The 24089-nt window shown below is 34.3% G+C and overlaps 1 protein-coding gene across 4 annotated transcripts in view; it reads left to right on the top strand.

The window, feature by feature from the left end:
* Nucleotides 1-24089, top strand: part of LOC115210446 (COP9 signalosome complex subunit 1) — a 138498-nt gene that overhangs the window by 99602 nt on the left and 14807 nt on the right. Inside the window, exon 14 of one of the 4 annotated variants that reach the window (XM_029779063.2) lies at nucleotides 2351-2386. The exons of the other annotated variants lie outside the window; for them this stretch is intronic. Coding sequence (XP_029634923.1) covers nucleotides 2351-2353 — 3 coding nt within the window. The 3' untranslated portion in view covers nucleotides 2354-2386. The remainder of the gene's footprint in view (nucleotides 1-2350; nucleotides 2387-24089) is intronic. 4 annotated transcript variants of the gene reach the window in all.

Below are 24089 nucleotides of genomic sequence, written 5' to 3'. Positions count from 1 at the left end.
CAAAACATGTCTTGTTGTAGAGGAGATACAAGGTTACCTGACTGGAGAGCGAGAAAGATCAGGAATGAAGACAGAAGCGTGGTTACCCAACCTAAAGGAAGAACAGGAGAAGGAGAGAGATAATGGGAGACAGCAGGATAGAGATGGCTGCAAATTGCTGGGCACACTTACAAGAGAATATAAATGAAAGTAAAGGAAGAGAGAGATATAGATGGTTGCAAGTGCCCTTGAGGTTCGAATGTCATAATGTAAGTGGCAGGATATTGCAAAAGAAGAATGTTGATGGGAATGAATGTGTGTGTGTGTGTGTGTATGTGTGTATAATGTGTGTGTATATAATGTATATGCGTGTGTGTATATATGTATATATATATATATATATATATATATATATCTGTACATATATTATTTAAAACAAATTGATTTGGCTCCATGCAGCCTAAAATTTCATGCGCTTGTAATGGAGACTTGCTTTGTTTGGGCTTAAACTACCAAATGCAGAAACACAAGAAGTTCAAGATGGCTACTGGAAAATGGGTTGCTATTGGTCAAGTTGAGACACATGGTCTTCTTAGAGGTAAGTTTAGTAATACAGTGACACCAAGTTCATTAGGAAGGAGAATTCCTTGGGTCACATGGCTGGACAGGAGTTTCCCAGACTCCAAAACATTGTCAGCTTTTTGTCCAGCCACATGATCCAAGGAATTCTCCTTTCTAATGAACCTAGGGTCCCAGTATTGCTGAACTTATCTCCAAGAAGGCCTTGTGTCTCACCTTCACCGATAGCAGCCCATTTTTCAGTAGTCATCCTGACTTCTTGTGTTTCTTCATTTAGTAAACTAAGCTTGAAGATGGCTTTCTGTTACAGGCCTGTGAAACTTAAAGTTACATGGATTCAAATGAAACTGTTTTAAATAATAATACATGTAACTCCTGCTAAATGTGTTGAGTGCCTTTTTCATTCTTTTCCCTACTTACACGTGTGTGTGTATACACAAGGTGTGGTGAATAAATTGTCTAAATTATGCAAAAATGAAAATAACACTGACATTTCATTTTAACAGATATATTTAGCAAAATTACATAAAAGTATCTTGAAATACTAAAGAGTAAATTTATTCATTAAAATCACCATTGGCTTCAACTATGGACTCCAGACAACTTCGGAATCTCCTGTAACTCTTCTGGATGGTCTCTTTGTTTAAGTTGGTGAATGCTGCCATAATCCTCTCCTTCAATTCATCTTTGTTGTTACAAGGAGTTTTGTTGGTCTCTCACTCAACTGCACCCCACACATAATAATTAAGGGGGGTTGCAGCCTGGGGAGTTAGGTGGCTAGATGTTAGGGGTGATGTGGTCGCAGAAATTGTCTGACAGCTGTGACTGGGTTCTCCTGCTTGTGTGGGATGGTGCTGAGTCCTGTTGCCAGACATAGCAGCTACCCTCTTGACCCAGGGCAGCACTGCCTCCTCCAGCACTCCGTGTTGAGTGTGTGGCTGTGTGGAAAGATCAATGCATGCATAACGTTGCCATCACTAGTGATCACTCCAAACACCATGATGTTGACTGAATGTTTGATTTTTATCACTCTTAGTACATGTTTTGGGGACACAGCAAGCCAATGGTTGTTCTGTGTGTTCACCATCTGATCCTGGCAGAAATTTTTGTCATCTGAGAAAAATCAAAGCATGTTTGGTTGGAGGGGATGCTTGAGTTTGTTCAAAAGCTTTGTAGCGCAGTCTTTCCTCTTGTCCTACATAATGTTTGATGTTTTAGGCATCACAGTGACATTTCCTCGGACCTGCATCAAAGCAACTCTTTTATATTGTGCGTCTACCAGACATACATACATGTATGTATTGTAAATGGGTGATAATTTTTATACTGGGTGAAAATTCTTATATGTATTGGTAATGGAAAATACAGTAATGAACCAAAGAAGACTGAAATTGTACATAACCCCTCTTTTTAGAAAGAATGTTTTGTTGTTTAAAAATTTGTGCTTGCTTGTCAGTGAACTAAATTGTTATCATCACCTGTTTCAGTTCAGTTTGTATATTTAAGGGTGGTGGGTTTACTTTTCTCTGAAGGTTTATATTTTCATTCCTCTTCTCTCTACTTACTTGCTTTTGTTGAGTCTGTATCCTTGTTTGCATTTCTTTCTTCCATGGCCTGACAGTTGTTGTTTTCTTTTCTTTTCTGTTTTCTTCCTTTATTTTTTTCAATTCAGCTTTCTGTTGCTTTTGTTCCTTCTAACTCTACTAACTCATATTTCAGATTCAATATTATTTTAAACATTTTTTTATTTTAACAGTTGTTGAACTAAAAAGGTTTTCATTTGTTTTTTCAGTAACATTGGTTGCTGTTGTCACCTTGAAATCCACAAGTAAATATCGGTCATCTTTGTCCATCATTTCATGCTTGTGTGATAGACTTGTGGGTGTGTGCGCAAGAAATAATTAAAAAAAAAAGAAAGTAAAACGAAAGAATAAATTAATAAAAAAAATCAGCTGGATTTGATGAGAAGTAATTTTTGCTATCATAGGGTTCTTGATCATCTATCTCTAACCCATTCAGAATCATTGATCTCTGAATCCTGTTTCTATTATCAGAAAAGACTGATTGGTAGCAGATAATTGACAGATATGTTGAAAGAATAAAGACTATGTATTCTGTATTTTAAACCAATGCACACATGCTCATCAGTTTGTGTTGATCCCTACTGATTCTAGGGAAACAAGCTTCATATATTTAATGTTTCTCATGAATTTCAGAGAAATTGATTACAAAGTTACAGAGAAAAGGAATTGTAAAATGTAGACCTTGAAATAATTTTTTAAAATGACTTCAGTTCTTTTTTTTTTCAACTGATTGTACTACACTGGACAAGGTTATTCAGTTATGTCTAAATTGTCCACCAGGATTGATTCAACAGAACTGGTGGTATATTACAATCAGTTTAGTTGACCATGCTATTCTTCACAAAAATTGGCCTTATGCCAAGCCAAAAGATGTCAGTATTAAAAATAAGAATCATTTGCATTTTTGATTTTTTTCCAAAGTAAATTACTAAACCTTTGTCATGTATTAAATTCTAACAACTTTTTGTTTGGTAATGAGATTTTTTGGTTATGGCTCTCAACAGCATGAATCATATATATATATATATAAATTTTAATTGCTTCTTTCAAAAGATATGCTGCTTATTTTCTTTTCTGTAAAATACTACCTAACTCAAAAGGAAATGGGAATCATTCTATAAGAATGGAATGTAATATCGAAAGGTGGGACAGTTTATGTTCTCAAATGTACGTGGTAAACACATATGTGTGGTAGTGAGATGGCACTTTTGATTTTTTATTCAGTCTTACAAATAAAATGGTTCATTTCTTTCTCTTACATTCTTTCCTTCAATATTTTTTGTAATAGAAATAATGCCATTGTTTATAAATTATTGATGTGAAATAATAGATTTAATAAAAATAAAAAAAGCTAATGTGTTTAATCTCATGTTAATCAAGGACCTAAATAATTTTCTCAATATGACGTTTTATAAAGTAAGTTTGAAAAAAAAACATTTGGATTTGTCCTTATACTGTGAGTGGGCCTCATAAAATGAAATTTGTATAAGTATGTTGAAATCTTGTGATCTGTTGAGCACATGTTAAGCTCCAACTAGTTTGTGACATGGTTTAGATTCACAGTTAAAACTATTTCATCTATGCTACAAATTGTTTTTAAGGGTAGCATAAACATTATCACTTATTTCAACTCCCTGCAAATGTGATTTTGTACCTATCCCAAAGGTACTGCTTTAAAATCATAACTAATGGATTTCAGTTCAAACAAGTTTATTTACTAAAATGCCTAAAGACAGGTATAATACAACAAACTCTTAGATGGGTGCAAAATACAACAAACTCTGTACTGTTAATAATTAGCTGGTTTCTTTTAAAACAAAGTTTATCAACTTGGAATGATTAAACTTGTCAAGAAGACAGTATTAAAATCCATAAAAAAATTTTTTTTTGTTTTTTTGGTTGCAATTTACATAAAATAGTTATGATCTGAATGCTTATTGGTGTTCATTGACACTTTTTCAGAATACACTTTCATGCCAGCCTTGCTACTTTATGCATACATGATTACTTTATGTAATCAGTATTTTGATCTAAGTATGTAGTAACTTCTGAAAGAAGTAGTTTTCAGTTGATGAAATATCTATAAGATGAGGCTCTGAAAAGAAACCTCTCATAGTATTTACAATTTTGTTTGGTTTGGAACTGTTTCAATTCTTTTGTGAATAAAGACAATTATGAATAGATAATTTTGGTGTATAAGTTGTACTAACCTCTTTGTCTCCTCCCTTTGTCTCTACTTTTCTTAATTGACTAATTATATACAGCACCCATCTAAACATACCTCTTTTAGCCTCTTCTTCTCTCACTATATCTGTTGCATTTTCTTGGCTCCTTGGATTCTCCCATTACATCTTTTTTCCTGTGTTTTCTGTCAACTATTAACCTGCAACCCAGTCTTGTGAGGCCTGATATTGCTTTGAGCACTGTTATTTTATTTTAAATATAAAAACAGAATTTAAACAAGTTACCGCAAACTTGGAGAAAAATGCATTCACCTAACGTAAATTTCAAACAATAAGTTTTTACCTCATTTATTTCATTTATATCTTGCAATCACAGAAAAGTGGGTGTTAAAGAATTAACTTTATATATATATGATTTCACTTATGTTTAATTTAAGCAGTTTAAAAAACGACATTAAAAAAAAAAATCAAGATATCCTATTTTTTGTGCAACAAATTAATAGACGTGAATCAATGGGAATTACTTCATGTAAGCTTAATATGCTAGAGATAGCAGCCAAATGTCCCCTAAATCAAATTACCATTTTAGCCAAGAAAGACAGTGGATAAAGTGGTTCAAAATGAATTGTGCCAGGCAAAATGTTTGGAACAACTTAAATCATAAGTTTGACAACTGATTCTGGTTTCTGATGTTTCCATGATTTTGATGAAATTCATCTAAATCAAACTCTCCTTGTAACCAGCCCTCATCTGCTTTTAAGCAAAGTAATATTTCCCCCTTAGCTTTACACAAACAGCATGACTAGAAATATTTTCAGTGAAGAACAAATGAATGACACAACTTTTATGATGGTGACAGGAAGATAAGTAGACCCATAAACACGTGCGCGTGCACACACACACACACACAATGGGGGTTCTTTCAATTTCTATCTATCAAATCCATGCACAACTTCTATGATGGTGATGGGAAGACAAATAGATACATACACATGCACATTAGCACACACACACACACGATTGGGTTCCTTTCAGTTTCTGTCTATCAAATCCACTCACAAGGCTTTGGGCAACTTGGAGCTATCATAGAAAACACGTGTTCATGGGTGTTGCAAAGTGGAACTAAATCTGGTTGCTAAGCATACATTTTAACTACACTTTTCCATAGGCTGGATGGAGTTTATTAAGACAGTCTTTTTTATGGCCAGTTACTTCCCGATACCGTGGCCAGACAAGCTTTCACAGAATATAGAAATTGAATGACATTCATTTGCAGCGATCATGTGATGTCAAGACAAGGAGAGACAAACACATACACACTTACACATATATATGTATATATTATATTTTGACAAGAAGAGAGTAACATTGACTGAAGTTTTAGCCTGCTTGCCTTCATCACAGTCTGACAAAGGCTAGAAGGTCAAAACTTTGAAGTTATTGTCACTCCTGTTATTGTATAAATATAATTATGTACTCTACAAAAAGTATTGAGTAATTCTTCAGTTTAATGTTAAATTGTATTTATTATAATTTAGCATGAATAGTCTTACACACACACAAACATGAATGTATGTGTGTGTATCTCAGCTTCCATCTACCAGATCCATTGATAAAGATTTCAATGGCTTAGAGCTATAGTAGAAGAAACTTGCCTAAGGTTCTATGTGCCGGGACTGATCTTGAAACCATGTTGCTAGAAAGCAAATGTCTTAACCATACAGCCATGTCTGCACATGTATGCATACGTTCGCATACACACACACACACAGTTTTAACTGGGAGAGTGGAGGCCAGTTTCTAATGAGTTGATTCCTTGAGATGGTTTCAGTTTCAGGATGAGGTTATTTCATGAAATACCTCTGAAAGCCTTATGGCAACCATTTGATCTTATTTCCCATAATTTGTCAATGTGAGGCTTTGTACATGTGAGAGAATCACACTCAATTTTCTCTCTGCACATATATAATTGTGTTTATAAATATTTTGCTGTTTAAGTTCTGTGATTTTTGCACTTTCATTGCTTTCTGATTTATTTCTAATACTTTATTTACTTAGGTAATCCAAATGTGTGTTTGTGGATGTAAGTACCTGTCAAATATTGAAGTCAGTTTAATCGAGGAACTTCCTACCCCAATATTTGTAGCCATTGTGTCTATGTTAGAAGCAACTATCGTTATTTAAGAGAATCATTAGAATACTGGGCCAAATAATACTTTACAATATTTGTTCCAGGTCTTTGAATTCTGATTCCAAACCCTTTGCCTTTCCTTCTTAAATTACTCCCATCTCCTCCGAATTTTTGGCTTTCTGCAGATGTTAGAAATTATTATTATGGTTAAGGCAGTGAACTGATGGAATTATAAGTACGCCAGACAAAATGTATAGTGGCATTTCATCTGTCTTTAGGTTCTGAGTTCAAATTCTGCCATGGTTGACTTTGCATTTCATCCTTTCAGGGTTGATAAATTAAGTATTAGTCAAGTACTGGTATTGATGTAATTGACTTGCTACTTCAGGTCATGTGCCTATAGCAGAAAGGATTTGTTTAAATATAGAACAACATTAAGCTGGTTGTTTTACTATGGGTGTTATGATTAGTAGTGATACATCGTACTGGAAGGAGAGCAGAATCTGCAAACTAAGATTCTGTTGTATTTGAAATATTTCAGTTTTGAAAGAGTTTTAAGAGAATCGGGTATTTTCAAGTTCACAATGTTTTCCTTGGGATGTGGGCAGTGCTCATGAGAACAATTTTTGCAGTTCTGATACTTTTGGGTTTCCTGATATTTGACTTTAGAGTTTAAGGATGCGTCTTGGTATTCTTCCCAAATTGCCAATGATCACAGGTACAATTGCTGTTCTCTGATGCTACATTTTTGAAACCTCTGTTTCAAGGTCATTATTATCTTAACTTTTCAAATGTTTTTATTGACGTGTTACTTATCTGGAGTGGACACGTTCTGCGAATGCAATTTTTTTCACAATATCTGATCTATTATCCTGTATAGCATGATTGGTTTGACTACTAAAGTTCCAAAGAATGGTAATATCTATGTTTTCTGCTATTTTGGTAGGCTTATGCAACCTACTATTTCTTCTCATATGGGAGTTTAGACTTGTGTCATATGATCCAATTGTTATTAAGATTATTATTACTAGCAAATCTACCTATCTACGATGGAGGCATAAAATTAGGGAGGGAAGTCATAACAGCAGTATGTATTGAGAAATGTGTAAATGGACTTGGTAGATTACTGGGTGATGTCTTAGAGAAATCACATTATTGTTGGTGATACAGCATTCTATTGCAGCTACATGGCATGAGTTTGTGACTAAGTGACATGTGATGATGAACTGAACTGAAACAGGCTCCTAGCCTCTGTATCATGAATGGTTGTGGACCACTCTTAATGAAAACAAGAGGTTCCTTTGACTACTACATAAAAAGTATTAAGAAAAACAATGTTATTTAGATATACTTTTATTTTAGTTGTTTACACTATTTTATGCTTGTTTATACTCTTATACATTTAAAGTTCACAAATTTCTTTATTTAAATTATAAATCATATTCCTTTCAATAACTTCAATATGATTACAAAACTTCTTTGTAGATGATATTTTCTGTTTGGTTAACACTAATTTCCAAATTACTGGAGTTCATTGCTCTACTCATAGCAACATATAACTGTGTAAACATAGGAGTGGGTAATCGACCATGTGTAAACATCTGTATAAAAATACGCCTACACAATCTAAAGTCTGGCCCTGTGCTTTGTTTGCTGTGAATGTGCAAGCAGAATCTTTAGGGTTGCAAAAGATCAAACTTACCTCTTGCTGTTCTATGTAAATAATGTCTGGATGTTCTGGTACCATGGGTTATTTTGATTGACAAAACTGAAATGTAAACAACAGCTGCTTCGATTAGCCATTTCAAATCCTCTAAGACATCACCCAGTAATCTATCAAGTCCATTTACACATTTCTCAATACATACTGCTGTTATGACTTCCGTTCCTAATTTTATACCTCCATTGTAGATGTGTAGATTTGCTAGTAATAATAATCTTAATGACAATTGGATAATATGACTGAAATACTTCAATAACCACTAAATAATCACACACACTATATACTGGCACATACTTTTTCTATTTTATCTTTACTGTTAACTGTTTTCACAACCCCCTTTGTATCTATGATGGGGCCACGAACTATATGATGAAAATTCAGAGTTAACTCGTGTTCAGTGAATTTTTAATAAAAATGTGAAGGTGCTTTATCAATTCAAAAATCGATGTCCATGAAATAATCATATTTTCTGATTTTTTAATGCAAAAAACCTTCCTGACAATCTCCTTCATAATCCTGAAAAATATTGTAACCATAGGTCCAGCCGTCTGGTCGTGAAGAGGGAACAGACAAAGAGACAGACATAATGCCCATTATAGTAAGATAGCAAATCTGCCCATCTACGATGGGAAATAAAGAGATAGTATTGCAAATTCAAACCTTCTAAATTCACGAACTATACATGGGGGAAGTTCATAGTTAATCCTCATTGCCGGAATTTTAACAAAAAAAAAAAAATCAAATGTGATTTATTAATACAAAACTCAATATCCACTAAATATCATACTTGTTCACATTTTTTCACTAAAATCCTTCCTGATCACCTCCTTTGTAATCCTGAAAAACATCATGACCACTAGTCCAGCTATTTGATCATGAAGAGGGAACAGATGGACATAACGCTCATTATAAGGCAGCAAACTGGCAAAATCATCACCATGCTGGACAAAATGCTTAGTGGTATTTCATCTGTTTTTACATTCCAAGTTCAAATTCTGCTGAGGTTGACTTTGCCTTTCATCCTTCTGGAATTGACAAAATAAGTACCAGTTGAGCACTGGGGTCAATGTAATTGAGTAGCCTTCCTCCCAAAATTTGTGACCTTAGTAGAACAGATTACTACTACTGCTGCTGCTAAGGCAGCAAGTTGGTAGAACTGTTAGCATTCCAGGCGAAATGCTTAGTGGTATTTCATCTGTCTTCATGTTCTGGTTTCTAATTGTGCCAAGGCTGACTTTGCCTTTTATCCTTTTGGGGTTGATAATATAAGTACCAGCTGAGTACTGGGGTCGGTGTAATCAACTTACTCTCTCCCCTGAAACTGCTGGCCTTTTGCCAAAATTTGAAATTATTATTATTATTATCTTCATTCAATTCTGTTTCCATTTATTGCTGAATGTCTTCCTGACACCTAGGGCAGGGAAACTCACTGTATACATTGGTAGGCCATTAAAATAAACACACCAGATTCTTCATTTACAAAGTCATGTGACAGAGAAAAAGGGGAAGAAAGACAGAAAAAGGAAGAAATAAAAAATTAAGTAAACAAAAAAATAAAGGGAAAAAAAAGGAAATAAAATTCACAGTGACAGGGCTCTTCTCAGTATGTGTGATGAACCAGTTAAGACAATCTTCTGCACTTATTACAAGGGTGGTAAGCTAGGAATCATTCTTAAATAATTTTCAGTTCCTTTTTTGATCATTTCAAGTGCTCCTACAATCACTGGTATTGTAACTGTCTTGAAATGCCACAGCTTTTTGATTTCAATTAGCAAATCTATATATTTTCTGAGCTTAAATTCTTTTGCCAAGATATTATGGTCACAGGATATGCTTGTGTCAATCAATAATAAACAGACTTTATTGTTTTGGTCTTTCACAACAATATCTGGTTTATTTGCTGTGATGGTCTATTCTCTACATACTGAAAAGTCCCTAAGAATCATAATATTTTCTCCCTCAGTTAGAGCCTTAGGGTGGTGCTTGTACCATTTGTCAGCAGATTTGATTTTATAATCCTGACACATTATTATCATTATCATTATTATTATTATTATTATTATTTGGCAGGCTCAAATATGGCAAAGCCATTGGGGAGGATGAAATTTAGCCTGAGATGTTAAAAGCTTTAAATAGAGAAATTTTTCTCAGGCTGATTTGTGTATTCTGGATGACTTGGTCTGGAGAGACACCAAAGCAATTGCTTTCCAGAGCAATAATCACAATTTTTAAAAAGGGAAACATGAGAGAGTTTTTTTAATTAGAGAGGCATCTCCTTGCTGAGCCTTTCTAGTAACATCTACACTAGGTGTCTTGAAGAAAAATGTGAAATTTTCAAGCTCAAACCAACTGAAGAACAATGTGGCTTTCCTGGATGCAGCACAACCAACCAAATGATTTAATCTTCAGTAGGCCTTTGAGAAATTGTGGAAATATCTCCAAGAGGTGTATGCTTGCTTTGCAGACCTTGAAAAATAGTATGTAACTATGTTGTCTTCATGTTCTGAGTTCTAATTCTGCAAAAGTTTGAGATTAGTGGTCAACTTTTGGTTTGCCATGAAGTCTCTATGGTGTTTGGAGTGATCACAAGTGATGGCAATGTTATGCCTCCATTCATTGTTATGAATGTTTGTGTTTAAGTGGTGCTAAGTTGAAACCTTTCAATATGGATGTTGGACATCAGTAGAAGGACATATTGTTGCCTCTTCTTTTTATAACTTTTATAAATTTGATTGATATGCACAACTGTTGTAGAAGTGGTATCACAATCAGTGATTGGTCAGCTGATATTTGTGGACAACATGGTACTACCTGGCTCATCTGAAGGTGATCTCCAGCATGCACCGAATGGATTAGTGGTAGTGTTGTGAAGACTGATACATTGTTCCTCTCAAGAAAGTCTTCCCAGAAGCTTAAGAATCTCTGAGCTGTATTTATGATTGATGGGAAGCAGGAAGCTGAACTTGATGCTAGAATTGCAGGTGTTGGCACAGTAGTGGACCAGCTTCAGAATTCTATCCTCAGAAAAGGAAAGATTGATTAAAAAAAGCCAAACTTGTTCTCTTCAATTTGTTTTTCATGCCTATCTTCACCTATGGCTCTGAATGTTGGGTAATGATTGAAAACATGCAATTAAGAATACATGTGACAGGATCTCTGGAATAACATTACTTGATAGGGAGTGTATCGTAGTGATCAGAGAGTCTCCCCAGGCCAAGCTATTACTCTGCATTGAGGGATCACTGCTCCCATACTATGAATATGCCATTAGAGTGTCAAAGGAAAGAATTGCATGACAGACTCTTCAAACTGAGCCAACTGATTGGACACTTAGAGGTCAACTATGAATAAGATTGTTGGATAATATCCATAGTCATGCTTAGGAATCCAGCCTGAAAGGTTTATGACAGTTGCTTCTGATAGGATTCTATAGAGGAAGCTCCCTGAGGACTCTATCCCCTATTACCACTCTCCCAGGAATATTGGGCAGAATAAGTGGATGGTTGAAAGAAAGAATTATTGGATTGCTACACTAAATACCTCGTAGTATTTGTTCTGGTTCTTTACATTGTGAGTTTAAATCCTGCAGAGATTAATTTTACCATTCATCTTTCATGAGATTGATGAAGTACAGGTCAAATGCTGGGCTTCATAGAATCAACTGATCCCTTGTGAGAATAAATAGTAGAATTAACAACGTTGAACAAGGTGCATTGTGTTTAGTCTCATTCTTTTATATTCTGAGTTCAAATTCTGTTGGAGTTGATTGCTTTCATCCTTCTGAGATTAATAGAATAAGTATGAGTCAAGTACTGGAGGCAATCAAATCAATTGTATTTATCCTCAAAACTTTTTGGCTTTATATCTGTGTTAGATATTATTATTAAGGCAGCGAGCTAACAAAATGCTTAGCAGCATTTCTTCTGGCTCTTAATATTCTGAGTTCAAATTCTACTGTGGTTGATTTTGCCTTTCATCCTTTCAGGGACAGTAAAATAAAGTACTATTTGAGCACTGAAGTTGATGTGACTGTGTGGATATATGAATGAAAAAGGTACTTAACACATTTAGCAGGAGTTACATGTATTATTATTTAAAACAGTTTCATTTGACTCCATGCAACTTTAAGTTTTTCAAGCGTGTAACAGAAAGCCATCTTGTTCAGGCTTAGTTTACTACATGAAGAGTCTGAGGCTGTGTGGAGCAATGAATGGAGGCATAACATTGCCATCACTTGTGATCACTCCAAACACCATGATGTTGACTGGATGTTTTATTTTCATCACTCTTAGTACATGTTTTGGGGTTGGAAGGCTCATAGTCAATCCATGGTCTGTATCTCACCAACAAACTCAGGAGTTCTTTTCTTATCAGAATGATCAGAGTGAGTTTTCCAAGTTGCTGTATCTTTGTAATTACCATTAGACTCATCCAACTCTTTCTGAATCCTCTGCACTGTCTTCAGATTGACACCCAATCACTCTGAAATATTCATATTGGAGCTTCCAGCATGAATGCCAAGCAGTACAGCATGTCGTTTCCAAATTTCTGACAGAGTGAATTGCATCATGGTGCTGTTCTTCTCACAGACAGTGCCTGACTGACTCTACAATACTGTGTAGTCTACAAAATCAGAAACAAACAATGCCCATGTGTGAAATTAAAAATATAAGATGGTGAAAATTTACCTATCACACTGTATGTTGTCACATCTTCTAAGTCCTCTACAAGTGTGAAAACTAAAAAGTTGTTAAAAAGTTATTTTTGTTTGTTTTGCAGTAATAATGCCTATGCCTTCCATACTTTTACTACCCATTTGGGCACATTTTAACAGCAATGTATTCACCCTTAATATTTTATTGTTATTTTGCCTATGGTTTATATATTCTGTGGTTTATAATAGGACTTAAATGTCCTTTATATAGTGTCCAGAAGGGGACTTAAAATAAGACTTAGGACTGCTAGGGTCATATTTAAGAAAATAAGCTTTTAAAATCCTGTTTGTGTCATACTTGAAATATAGGGGTCACCAATATGTTATTATTATGTTTATGACTAAATTATCATATAGGAATCCATAAGTGCCCTTTTCTTTCCTTGTTTTTATTCTGCATATTGGTTTGCCCTAGAATAACTAACTCTGCATAAATAAAAGGAAATAGTCAGTGGCTTTTGGTTTATTCAGAGTTCAGTGATTTGGTCCAGTTCTTCTGAAAGATTTTGAAGAGAGTGGTTTTTCAATGTTTTACTTTACTTGATAATCAGAATTATAGCATTCTCACTTTCACTTTTTCACTATCAATATCAGAGCCAATTCATCTGCCAAAATCAGAACTATTCCAATTTGGAGTTCATGTGGTTATCAAGCTTATTGGCTCTTTCATTTGCAACTGTTTAATCTAACTTTGAAATCCTGATTCAGAATTGCTACTACAGAAACTAAAGCTGGTATCCATTTTACAAAAAGGTACAATGTTGTAGAAAGGATTGAACGAGTATGAATGTGTGCGTGCGTGTATGTATATATATATATATATATAGTGTTCGCATGACCAACCAGACTATCAGATGTTGTTACACATCGCTGGTCACTGTATATGTAAGGTGAAACAAATATGGTGAATAAATATCCGTAATATTTGAACACTAAATTCCTGTCATAAAAACATTGGATACTGTTTATTATGGAATTGTATATATTCACTAATGCAATAATAAAATCTATGTCAGAATTTTGTTTTAGATATGAAGAGATATCTTGAACCAATCTCAGTTGTGTTGGTAATAAAAGGCTTAACCCTTTCGTTACTATATTTCTGACCAAAATACACCCCTCATGAGTTTCAATTAAATTCTAAAATAATCATGAATTTAGGCTTGTTTCATTAAATAACTGTAACTTCTTTACTTATCAACATATTAATGTGATATTTGGAACATAATTAAAGAAAGGGTTCTTAATCAATTCTATTGCATAACTTTTGTCTCAAAGTGACTTTAATTACAGGTAAATCCAGGTAAATTGAGCAAAAGGTAAAAATATTAAAATTTTAAATTGAGCAAAAGGTAAAAATATAAAAATTTTGTTTAAACATCACCATAGAAAATGAATCATCAGCTAATATTCAAATGGGTATGCAACAAAATTTTGATAAAGAAGAATTGTGCACATCACTAGATCATCAGTTGAATTTAATGCACAACAGGTGTACCATAAAGGTGGAATAAACTGAAATACTGGAATCCACTGAAAGTTTGACCGAACTAAAGAAATCGGTAAAAAAATAATATACGGCCCTGATTATGGTATGGAAGTGATAAATTCCAGACCACATCGTTCCCTAGGCCATGCTGACTAACATTATTTTCCCTGTATAAAAACTAAATCCATGCAGTACCCAATGTTCCGAAATTTGATCCCCCATTTTGTGTTTGTTTACATTCTGCGTAAGTTTGTTTCTGCAGTGATCGCTTCAAACAATAACTTCCAGACCACATCGTACCCTAAGCCATGCTGACTAACATTAGTTTCCCTGTATAAAAATTAAATCCACAACAGTACCCAGTATTTGCTTCACAAATTTTCCAAACTTTGATACCCCATTTTGGGTTTGTTTACAATCTGCGTAAATTTGTTTTCGAAGTGATCACTTCAAACTAGCATACTAAAAAAAATAAAAGTCTAATGGTTTCACTTCCTAAGAAAGGCTATAGATAAACTTTATCTCCTCAGAAAAATTGCTAATAAAAACATTTTTTAATTTTTTTACTTCATTCCGATGTAAAATCGTCTTTGCTGTCGCCATCGCCGCTTTGTTTCTTCAGAATCGCTGCTTTCATTTTCGGATAAAAAAAATATCCTATTCATTATTTTGTACACCACGTGCTTTAGTACCTATTTCATTCTTTTTCTCAATATCTCTCTCTTTTTACTCTTTTACTTGTTTCAGTCATTTGACTGCGGCCATGCTGGAGCACCGCCTTTAGTCGAACAAATCGACCCCGGGACTTATTCTTTGTAAGCTCAGTACTTATTCTATCGGTCTCTTTTAGCCGAACCGCTAAGTGACAGGGACGTAAACACACCAGCATCGGTTGTCAAGCAATGCTAGGGGGACAAACACAGACACACAAACACACACATATATATATATATATATATATATATATATATATATATATATATATGTATATATATATATATATACGACAGGCTTCTTTCAGTTTCCGTCTACCAAATCCACTCACAAGGCATTGGTCGACCCGGGGCTATAGCAGAAGACACTTGCCCAAGGTGCCACGCAGTGGGACTGAACCCGGAACCATGAGGTTGGTTAGCAAGCTACTTACCACACAGCCACTCCTCCCTATTTTCTATTGAAAAAGCTTTAAATTCGGAATCAATGCATGATTACATGAAACTCCTATCCATTTTCGAAGTTGAAGAAAAATTGATGCTGAAAAAAATGTGGAAAAAAATCTCCCAAAATTCACTGAGTTGAAATATCACTTCAAGCAATGTCGGATACTATAAGCCAACTATTTACAAAGTGAAATCACATGTTTTAACGAATGTACCAACGAGATTTGGGTTCAAATTTACATTTAAATAACAATAGGTTCTCTCAGCCGGGTTGGTATTATGAACCAAAAAACTTTCCGGCCGGGTATGGCTGGGTTAGTAATGAAAGGGTTAAAGTGTTATGTTTAAGTTTTACAGACACTGAAAACTTAACTTTCATGATGTTGTCTATTCTGTTTGAGTTAACCTAAGGTACAAATAGAACCAAAACATTTTGAAGTTACTCAAAGGGTTTTGTAGACCTTGTTAAGAGTTCATGATGGGACAATTTTTGGATTGGGTGGTGCATTCAGTCCTTGAGCAAGGCACTTGAATTCATGTTACTCCAATCTATTCAGCTATAATGAATACCAATTAGGTACTTCTCTAGTTGTCAAATCCTGGATGTTCCACTTGACCATGGGTGGGAGGGCCGAGAGGGTGTCATACTTGCATGTGAGTGGTGACTGACTGAACTGGTTGCATATTCTGAGATTATGCAAGGAAAATACTGTAGCTAGGGCTATTTTGCCAACAAATCTGATTTTGTATCATTGCTCATTCTGATGGTGATGGCAGTGGTGTTTGTTGTTTAGCTCCATATCAATCTTGTTCAGACAGACTATGATAAAAAAATCCCAACATGGCCATCCCATTTATATTTAGGCATTGTCTATACCAAAATACACTATCCAATCTAAAACAGTAGCATAGAAATAGTCTTGTTAGCTTTAGTGTTGATCACAGGAGTTAGGTTAGTGTCAGGAGCAATTTTAGAAGAATGGAAAAAATGAAATAGCACTTCTAAGACATGTGTATCTTTATGAATCAGCCAAATGGCATGCTTTTAGTTAACTATGTGATAGTTAAAATACTTCTTGGATTCACTAGTGGATGGCTTTCCACCATAAAATCAGATGCCAGTTATTATATTTAAGTATATATTGTGTTTTAGTTAGTTGGGAGAAGAGAACATAATACACTGCTAGTTAAACACCTGCAGCAGGACCTCAGTGTTTCTACTTGGGGTCACTTTGCTACAAGTATTTGGATCACATTCCCCAGTTCTTTTTCCTGCAGATATTCAAGCTGGATTGGAGCTGCATCAGCTTTGCAGTGGTCATGGACTCTGTCTCTCCTCCTCTAATTATTTTATTTAAAAAATGCTACGATCTGGTTGAATTGATTTATGTAAAAAAAAAAATGGAGCAACTCTGAAGAGGATTGTGTGGTAAAGTATTTAATGTAATATTTGGGATGAGGTACAATAAGGATAAGTAGAAATGGAGAGATTAGTATCAGTGGTATGCAGCTTCCTTAGATGTGAGTGTCAGGAGCAATTTTAGAAGAATGGAAAAAATGAAATAGCACATGTAAGATGTGTATCCTTATGAATCAGCCAAATAGTATGCTTTTAGTTAAGGATGTTTATGTATTTAAGAGCAGCACTGTGCTAGATATGTGAGCAATACTGTGATATGGGACTTACTTGAACTTTGTACGTGGTTAGCAACTCTCTATGTCTCCATTCTTTGAAAAAAAAAAAAAAAATATGAAGCCTTATGCCTAGTCAAAAGAAAGTGGGTGTACTATTCAACTAGCTGATTAATTGGAGTATCATTGGAGCAGAATTTGATGAATTGAAGATGGAAAAGGCAAAATGAGGAGATAGCATGTCTGGTTAAATGTTAATAAAAGTGAGCTAGTCTTTGCCCATCTGTCAGATGGCTTCTTTTGGTTGTGATAATGTTCATGTGTGTAGTGGCAGCATTGCTGCAGGTTTAGATGTTACTTAAGATTAATAGGAGAGTGTTGACAATTTATCAGAACTGAAATATTAGAACTGGTTCTGAAGTGGGAGGCTTGACTTAATAATTCTGTTTTAAAACTCTGTTGTGTACACAGGCTCACCAGGAAAGATAATCAGACATTATGAAAGTTAAGCTTTGTAAAAAAATTTTGATGTACACAACTGAGGGGATGTTTCTTTGATTTGCACAAAGATTCTCTTTACACTTGACCCATCCATTCTATTACATTTATTGTTTTGTAGCTTAATCCTACTTATTATAGGATGGCTAAGGCTATAAAAGGTATAACCTAGTGTGCCAGCATTGTGAAGACTGATATAAAATGAAATATGTATAAATACATAAAATGGATAAGTAATACTGCAGTGGATCTCAAATGGTTCTGCTGACTAATTTATATCTTTGATGTAAATAAATTTGTTGGTGTAAGGTGTATTAAATAACTGCATATATTTTTTGTTTCAATGAATTTAGATTGCTTTAACCATGCAGCTGTTGTATGTTGCAAAAAAGAAAATATACAAATGAAAAGGATAATAGTTTTGTTCTTTTTTTTTTTGCTTTTATCTTTCCATAGTAATTGTTTATAATTGTCCATAAACATGCCGTAACATTTAAAAGCTTCTTCACTTGCAAAGTACAAAGTATCTCATATTTCATTGCAAATATCAGTCGAAATTATATACTAAAAGTTGTTTGTGTTTTAGCTTGCACCATTTTCATAAGCACTAGAAATGTAGGCTAGAGTTCTATTTCACAGGTGTGTTAATATTACATAGGATAATTTTTTTCTTTTACTTATGCAATACTAGGAAATATTAATATTGGTACATGAATTGTTTGGGCTTTTTTTGACACTTAACACTTAATCAAGAAATTGGGAGTGAGAGCCATTTTCATCTTTGGGGGTTTGAACTAACGATCTTCTTGCTTCTGTTCACCATTTAAATTTCAAAGTTTTATGTAATTCAGAACCATTAAAAATAAAAAAAATATAGCTGTTATCCTAGATGATATTGCAAAACTTATTTTATTTTCTTGTGGTCTATATTTCATTTAAATACATTTTTTTGTGTAAGACGTGTTTGGGAAGCAAACTTCTTAACTACTTAACCATACCTGCTCCTAATTTAAAAGTGATTATTGTTGATGCTTTTTATTGGTATTACTATTCAGCTATTAATGGTAACTCTTATTACCATTTCAGAAGCACAGTTTGACTGAAACTGAGGTTTGTAACTAATTAGAATAGAATTACTATATTCAATTAGGCACAGCATGGTCACAGCCTTTGGACTGAAACGCATAAAAGAATAAAAAAATTTTTTTCAGTAATATATTACTATTATTTGTTCATAATGTTTCTGTGTTACTCCTAAAGTTATTCCACTTTAGTTACCAAAATACTCTTGGCAAAGCATGAACTTCACACAAAGCATTTCCTTTTTGTCTCCTTTAAAAATGTGTAAAAAATGTTCTTGTGGATCTCTTTTCAGTTGCAGTGTATCTATAAAAAAGGGGATTGTTTAGAAATTTACTCATAACTTGAAAACCAGCTGACTATAGCTTTGAAGATACATTGTTTTCTTTTTTATTATTTTTTTTTTTTTGGGTGGTGGGCCAGTTGGGATTGAACTTAGATGAGCTTAGTGCCATTGAAATCACCAGCCATGATGATAAGGTTATTGCCACTCATCATCAAAGTAATCTGCAAAAGGGCCTCAAAGAATTGGCCCTTCTGTTCATCTGTCAGTTCAGATTGTGGAATATGTGCAGAGGTAAAAGTCATTGTTAGATTATCCAAGGTTAGTCTTATCTTAGCTATTTTTATCTAACACTGGACCATCTTGATTACTTTATCAGCCCATTTCTGTGCCAGTTGTATGGCTGCACTAGTTTCACCATCACTGCAACCTACCCACAAGAATTTGTATATCTGTTCCTTGACCAGAAGGAGTCTAGCTGTGGCTTTGCTCCAAAGCAATGTACAACTTGCTAAATCAGATATTTGGTCTTTGCCATACAACTACTACACTTTTCTTCTCCTAAGATGGATTTACTTTAATCAGTGATACTGAAAGTATTTTGGAAAGATCAATAGGCATTTCATAGACCTTTTTCACAATCCTCCCATGAGAGTTGAGAAAGTGTAGAAGACCTACAGCAGCACCATGTCTTTCGAGAAATGAATTATAATCCTAACATAGAAGAAGTGAAAATTGTCAAGCAATTGTTTATTTAGTGAAGCCATGTGTTTTTATGAATGTAAGTAATGGGAAACGCATAGTTCTCATTTGAATTTATAAAATTTTTTGTTTTTGGTTGGTTTTGGGCATGTTGATAATATGTACCAGAAAAAGTTTTGGCTGTTTCAGGTTGAATATTAATGAAAGGGTTAATTCCATTTTATACAAAATCATTTATTTTAGTTATATAAACTGATATTTTTGAAATATTTAAAATTGGCTGTATTTTGAGAGTGTCGAGTTCAGAATGAAAGGTGCCCATAATTTTAAAACATTATTGTTCTAACATTTGTTTGTTAGTTAATGTGAGACTCTATTGTATAGACATGCAAATTAAAATGTTCTTGTCTAATCAGTGTGAAGAAGGCATCTTTAATTGTATTTGAAACACATTTTAGCTTTATATTTAGTTAAAAAATATCAGAAATAGTTCAACTGAACTAGAACTTTTTAAAAAAAGGCCTAAATTTTGTTTTCATTTAATGGTGCAAGTTTGTTTGTGAAAATGTTTTTCTATTTTTTTTTTTGTTTAAATTTCCCGTTAAATTTTTTTTTTTTATTCAGCTGTGCTGTTGAATCATTTTGCATCTGTCTTTCTATGTTAGAATGTGGTGGATGGGTCATCACTGACTGTATCATCTAACACATACAACAACAGAAAAGTGGTCAATTCTTGTACTGTGTATTTCATATGGTGTGGACTGGGTGTGTGCTGTCATGCCACAGACACTAGAAAAGCTGTTTCACAGGATGAGGTCTAAATCCCACCCCATCTACCTTTTGTTTTTATTTGCATTTATTTCTCTCCCAGATAGGTAATCTGTAATGCAACTTGTAGAGTTCATGTTTTGTATGATCCACTTGGGCATGTTTTCTATGGTTGATTGTCCCTCCTATTGCTAACCACTTCATAGAGTGCATTAAATGCTATTGTGTCAACAGGCGCAGGTGAAGTTGTGCCATGTGGAAAGTACTACAGACTTCCTCTCTAACTAGTATAAATCCTAATTTAGAATTACTGCTCCCCTACACAGGTAACTAGCCTGCAATGTAGGCAATTAAACTGATGTAATCACCACTACAGAAAGAAGACTGATTTAAGGAGGTAGTGCTTTTATGGTATTAATTCACTCACCAGTAACTTCTCATTTTATTAGGGCAGATTTTTCTTGTTTTGATTCAGTCATAAGAATTTCAATATTTGTTTCCTAGTTCTCATCAGTAAACTAGTCAGTAGATTTATATATTTTATTAAATGTTCTGTTTAACTTTGAGATGTTCAGTATTTAATGAGGACAATGCCTTGGTAAGAAAATGTCTCTTAACAAGCTTTGTCATACACTATAGGCATAATGATTGGGATCATATAGTATTACTGGCTTAAATAAATATTTTATGTTTGAAATAATTAAATTGTATATGAATGGTGAACCTCAAATGTGTTTTTTTCTATTAAGTATTGGATTAAATTTTGTGAAATTAAAAATCATTTTATCCTCTGCTTTTATCAGAAATTGGTTTATTTGAAATAGGTTTCTTCTATGCTGAGTGTTTGTTAATAAAGTATAACAGAGGTCATTAATATTTAAATTTGTGAAATGAGTTATTGTAATACTAATTCGCATTTTCTTCTCTTATCAGCCTCATACTTGAGGACCTTAATATGTATATATCATATTGTTGGGATTTCAACTATGAACCTTTACTTCTGATATTGGATTCTAATGTTAAATATTGTCCAGCAGTACAAAAAAAAAAACAAAAAAAAACTGATGAAGTTATCTATTTCCTGGCCATATTTGCAATTAAAGTAAACTCTCTGATTCAGTAATTATGAAATTCTTAGTAAAGAATTTAAATAAATTTTGTAGATTAACATTATCATTTATTGATGTTGAATAACTTTGGGTTTACGCTGATCAAACAGAGCTATGACTACAGCTTTTCTAGTTATGACCATTCCATGCTTTTATTTCAGGTATTTTATACCATTGACTACACTATCCTATATGTCTTTGCTTAAGAGAGATTTATATGCTCTTTCCAAGTGATGAAGCATCCATTTAGAGTAGTGGTGAGGAGCCCTTGTCCACAGGAGAAAGTTTGCATGCATCCAAAATTTAAACCATTTACTGATGAAGTCTCTGACAGTTCAAAAGTTCAACAAATGAACAAAAAATAGTGTAAGCCTTTAAATCAAAACAGTAATTTCATATCAGTTGAATAACCTCTGAATTCATAAAATTCATCATTGGTACTAAAACAGCTCCTATGCTGATTTGGTTTATATGCTGCTTTCCATGTTGACATAAGTTGGTGGTGAGGGGTCTTCACAGTGCAAGTTCTTATTTGGAGTTATTGCCTTCCTTGTTGGGCTGAGGTTTCTGTGGCTAGAAGCCTTTCAACTATTTTACAAGAGTCTAGTGGGTGCATTTTATCATGACACCAACACTGAAGAAGTTGTCCTGTCTCCATCTGCCAGCTACTTTACTTGGTGTACTGCATGCATTGTATTATAGCACCAGCACTAAAGACATCTTGTCTCCAACATGATTAAAGTGTATTCTCTAATCTATTCATTCAAGACAACAAAACTGAGAGGATGAATTGTATATACAGTAATGAAGGAGCTGGAGTAAGAAGAGATAGAAAGTGAAATTTAGAGGAAACAGTGTTGTAGTTGTAAGAGGGAAATAGAAGAGGTGGTCATTGATCTCATATTTTTTTGTTATTATCAAAGGAAGATCATGTCAATTGTAAAGTGTTCTGACCTGAGGCTACATTGGAGTATAACTTTCAGTGATTTCTGTTGTCTACTTAGGGCATTTGTACCTGTACAGGGTAACTATTGGAGTCTCTCATATTCTATTGAACTCTTCCTTCTTTTCAGTGCTATCACAGTTTTATGTGGAGGCTGCACACAGGATGCTCTTTGCATACTAGATGGCCTATAAGGGAATGGCATCTAATGCTGGTACTTTGCCTATGAGAAGACAGTCAGTGGTTTTACCAGCTCTTTAGCGATCAGTAGTATATCTAATTTCTCCATCACCAGCAGATATTCCATGGTGTTTAACCCTTTCGTTACTGTATTTATTTTGAGATGCTCTCTGTTTCTTTCAATTACTTTAAATATAACAAAGAATTTAGTAAAATTACTTGGTTATCATTAAGCTAGTGTTATGAACATAAATTGTGACTAAGGTTTGGTGGAAGGTTTTAATTCAAAACTTATGAAAACAAGGCATTTGTACTCAGAGCCAGAGCCGGTTTCAGCCGGGTTGGTAACGAAAGGGTTAACACAATGTCCAAGATGGTGTTTCCTGTGGTGTGGAGCTTGGAGTAATGTTCTACCCATCTTTGCTTCTGCTTACTTTTGTCTTTGATGGTCTTATCTGTTACTGTTTTCAGTGCTGTTGTCTTGCTCATATTTGGGCTTGTTGTTTTCTTTATCCCTTCATACATCCTACAGATGTTTTCAATTTCAAATGATATTGAATACCTTTACAAAATTTGAAGCCAGTAGTTATTTACACAACATCTGATTGTGTTCTGGGCCATGCAATTTGCTGTTCTATGGGTTTGCAATGTTACTTGGGTAGAGTAGCATTTTATGTTCAAGTAATGCAATATGCTTTGCTTCAGTGACAATGGTAAGCTTGCTTGAAACCAGTCCTATCTCATGTTCTGTTTCTTTGCAAAAGACTTCAGTACAGTATTGTGGATGGGATCCCTGAGAGAATCCCATCTTGTCTGTGCCTCTTGTGTGGGGGTTCTGCATCCTTCGGTAACCTGATGAACTCTTCTTTATCTAGATGATGTGTTATAGTGACATCTGTGTGCTTGCTAGAAGGTTTCATATAGTGCATCTTCTTCAACTGAAGTCTAATCATACCAAAAACCAAAAAGTAATCCATATTACATTCATGATTCTGGAAGGAATGAGACATAAGCACATTCCCCAGGTGACAGATTATTGTGACTATCAGGTCTAACTGCTGCCCCATGAAAGAGGGTTTGAGAGGCAAACATTATTCTTGTGACGAGGAAGTGAAAACTGTAGTGAAGAAGTGACTCAAAGAACAGTCAACAGGATTTTATGGGACAGGGATACATGCTCTCATTCAAAGGTGGAACATTGTTATTGAGAGAAACAGTGGCTATGTTGAGAAATAGGGATGTGATCTTCAGAGGACCAGCTTCATATTGATGTATGATACATGTTCCTGTGTTGGTAATTATACCTGTCCTAAACAATATGGCATTACTTTTTGATTCACCCTTGATGGTCTT

Source organism: Octopus sinensis, linkage group LG1, assembly GCF_006345805.1.
Source record: "Octopus sinensis linkage group LG1, ASM634580v1, whole genome shotgun sequence".
NCBI classification, from domain to species: Eukaryota; Metazoa; Mollusca; class Cephalopoda; order Octopoda; family Octopodidae; genus Octopus; species Octopus sinensis.
Note: the sequence above shows the minus strand (reverse complement) of the source record. Positions and strands in the feature narration are given on the sequence as shown.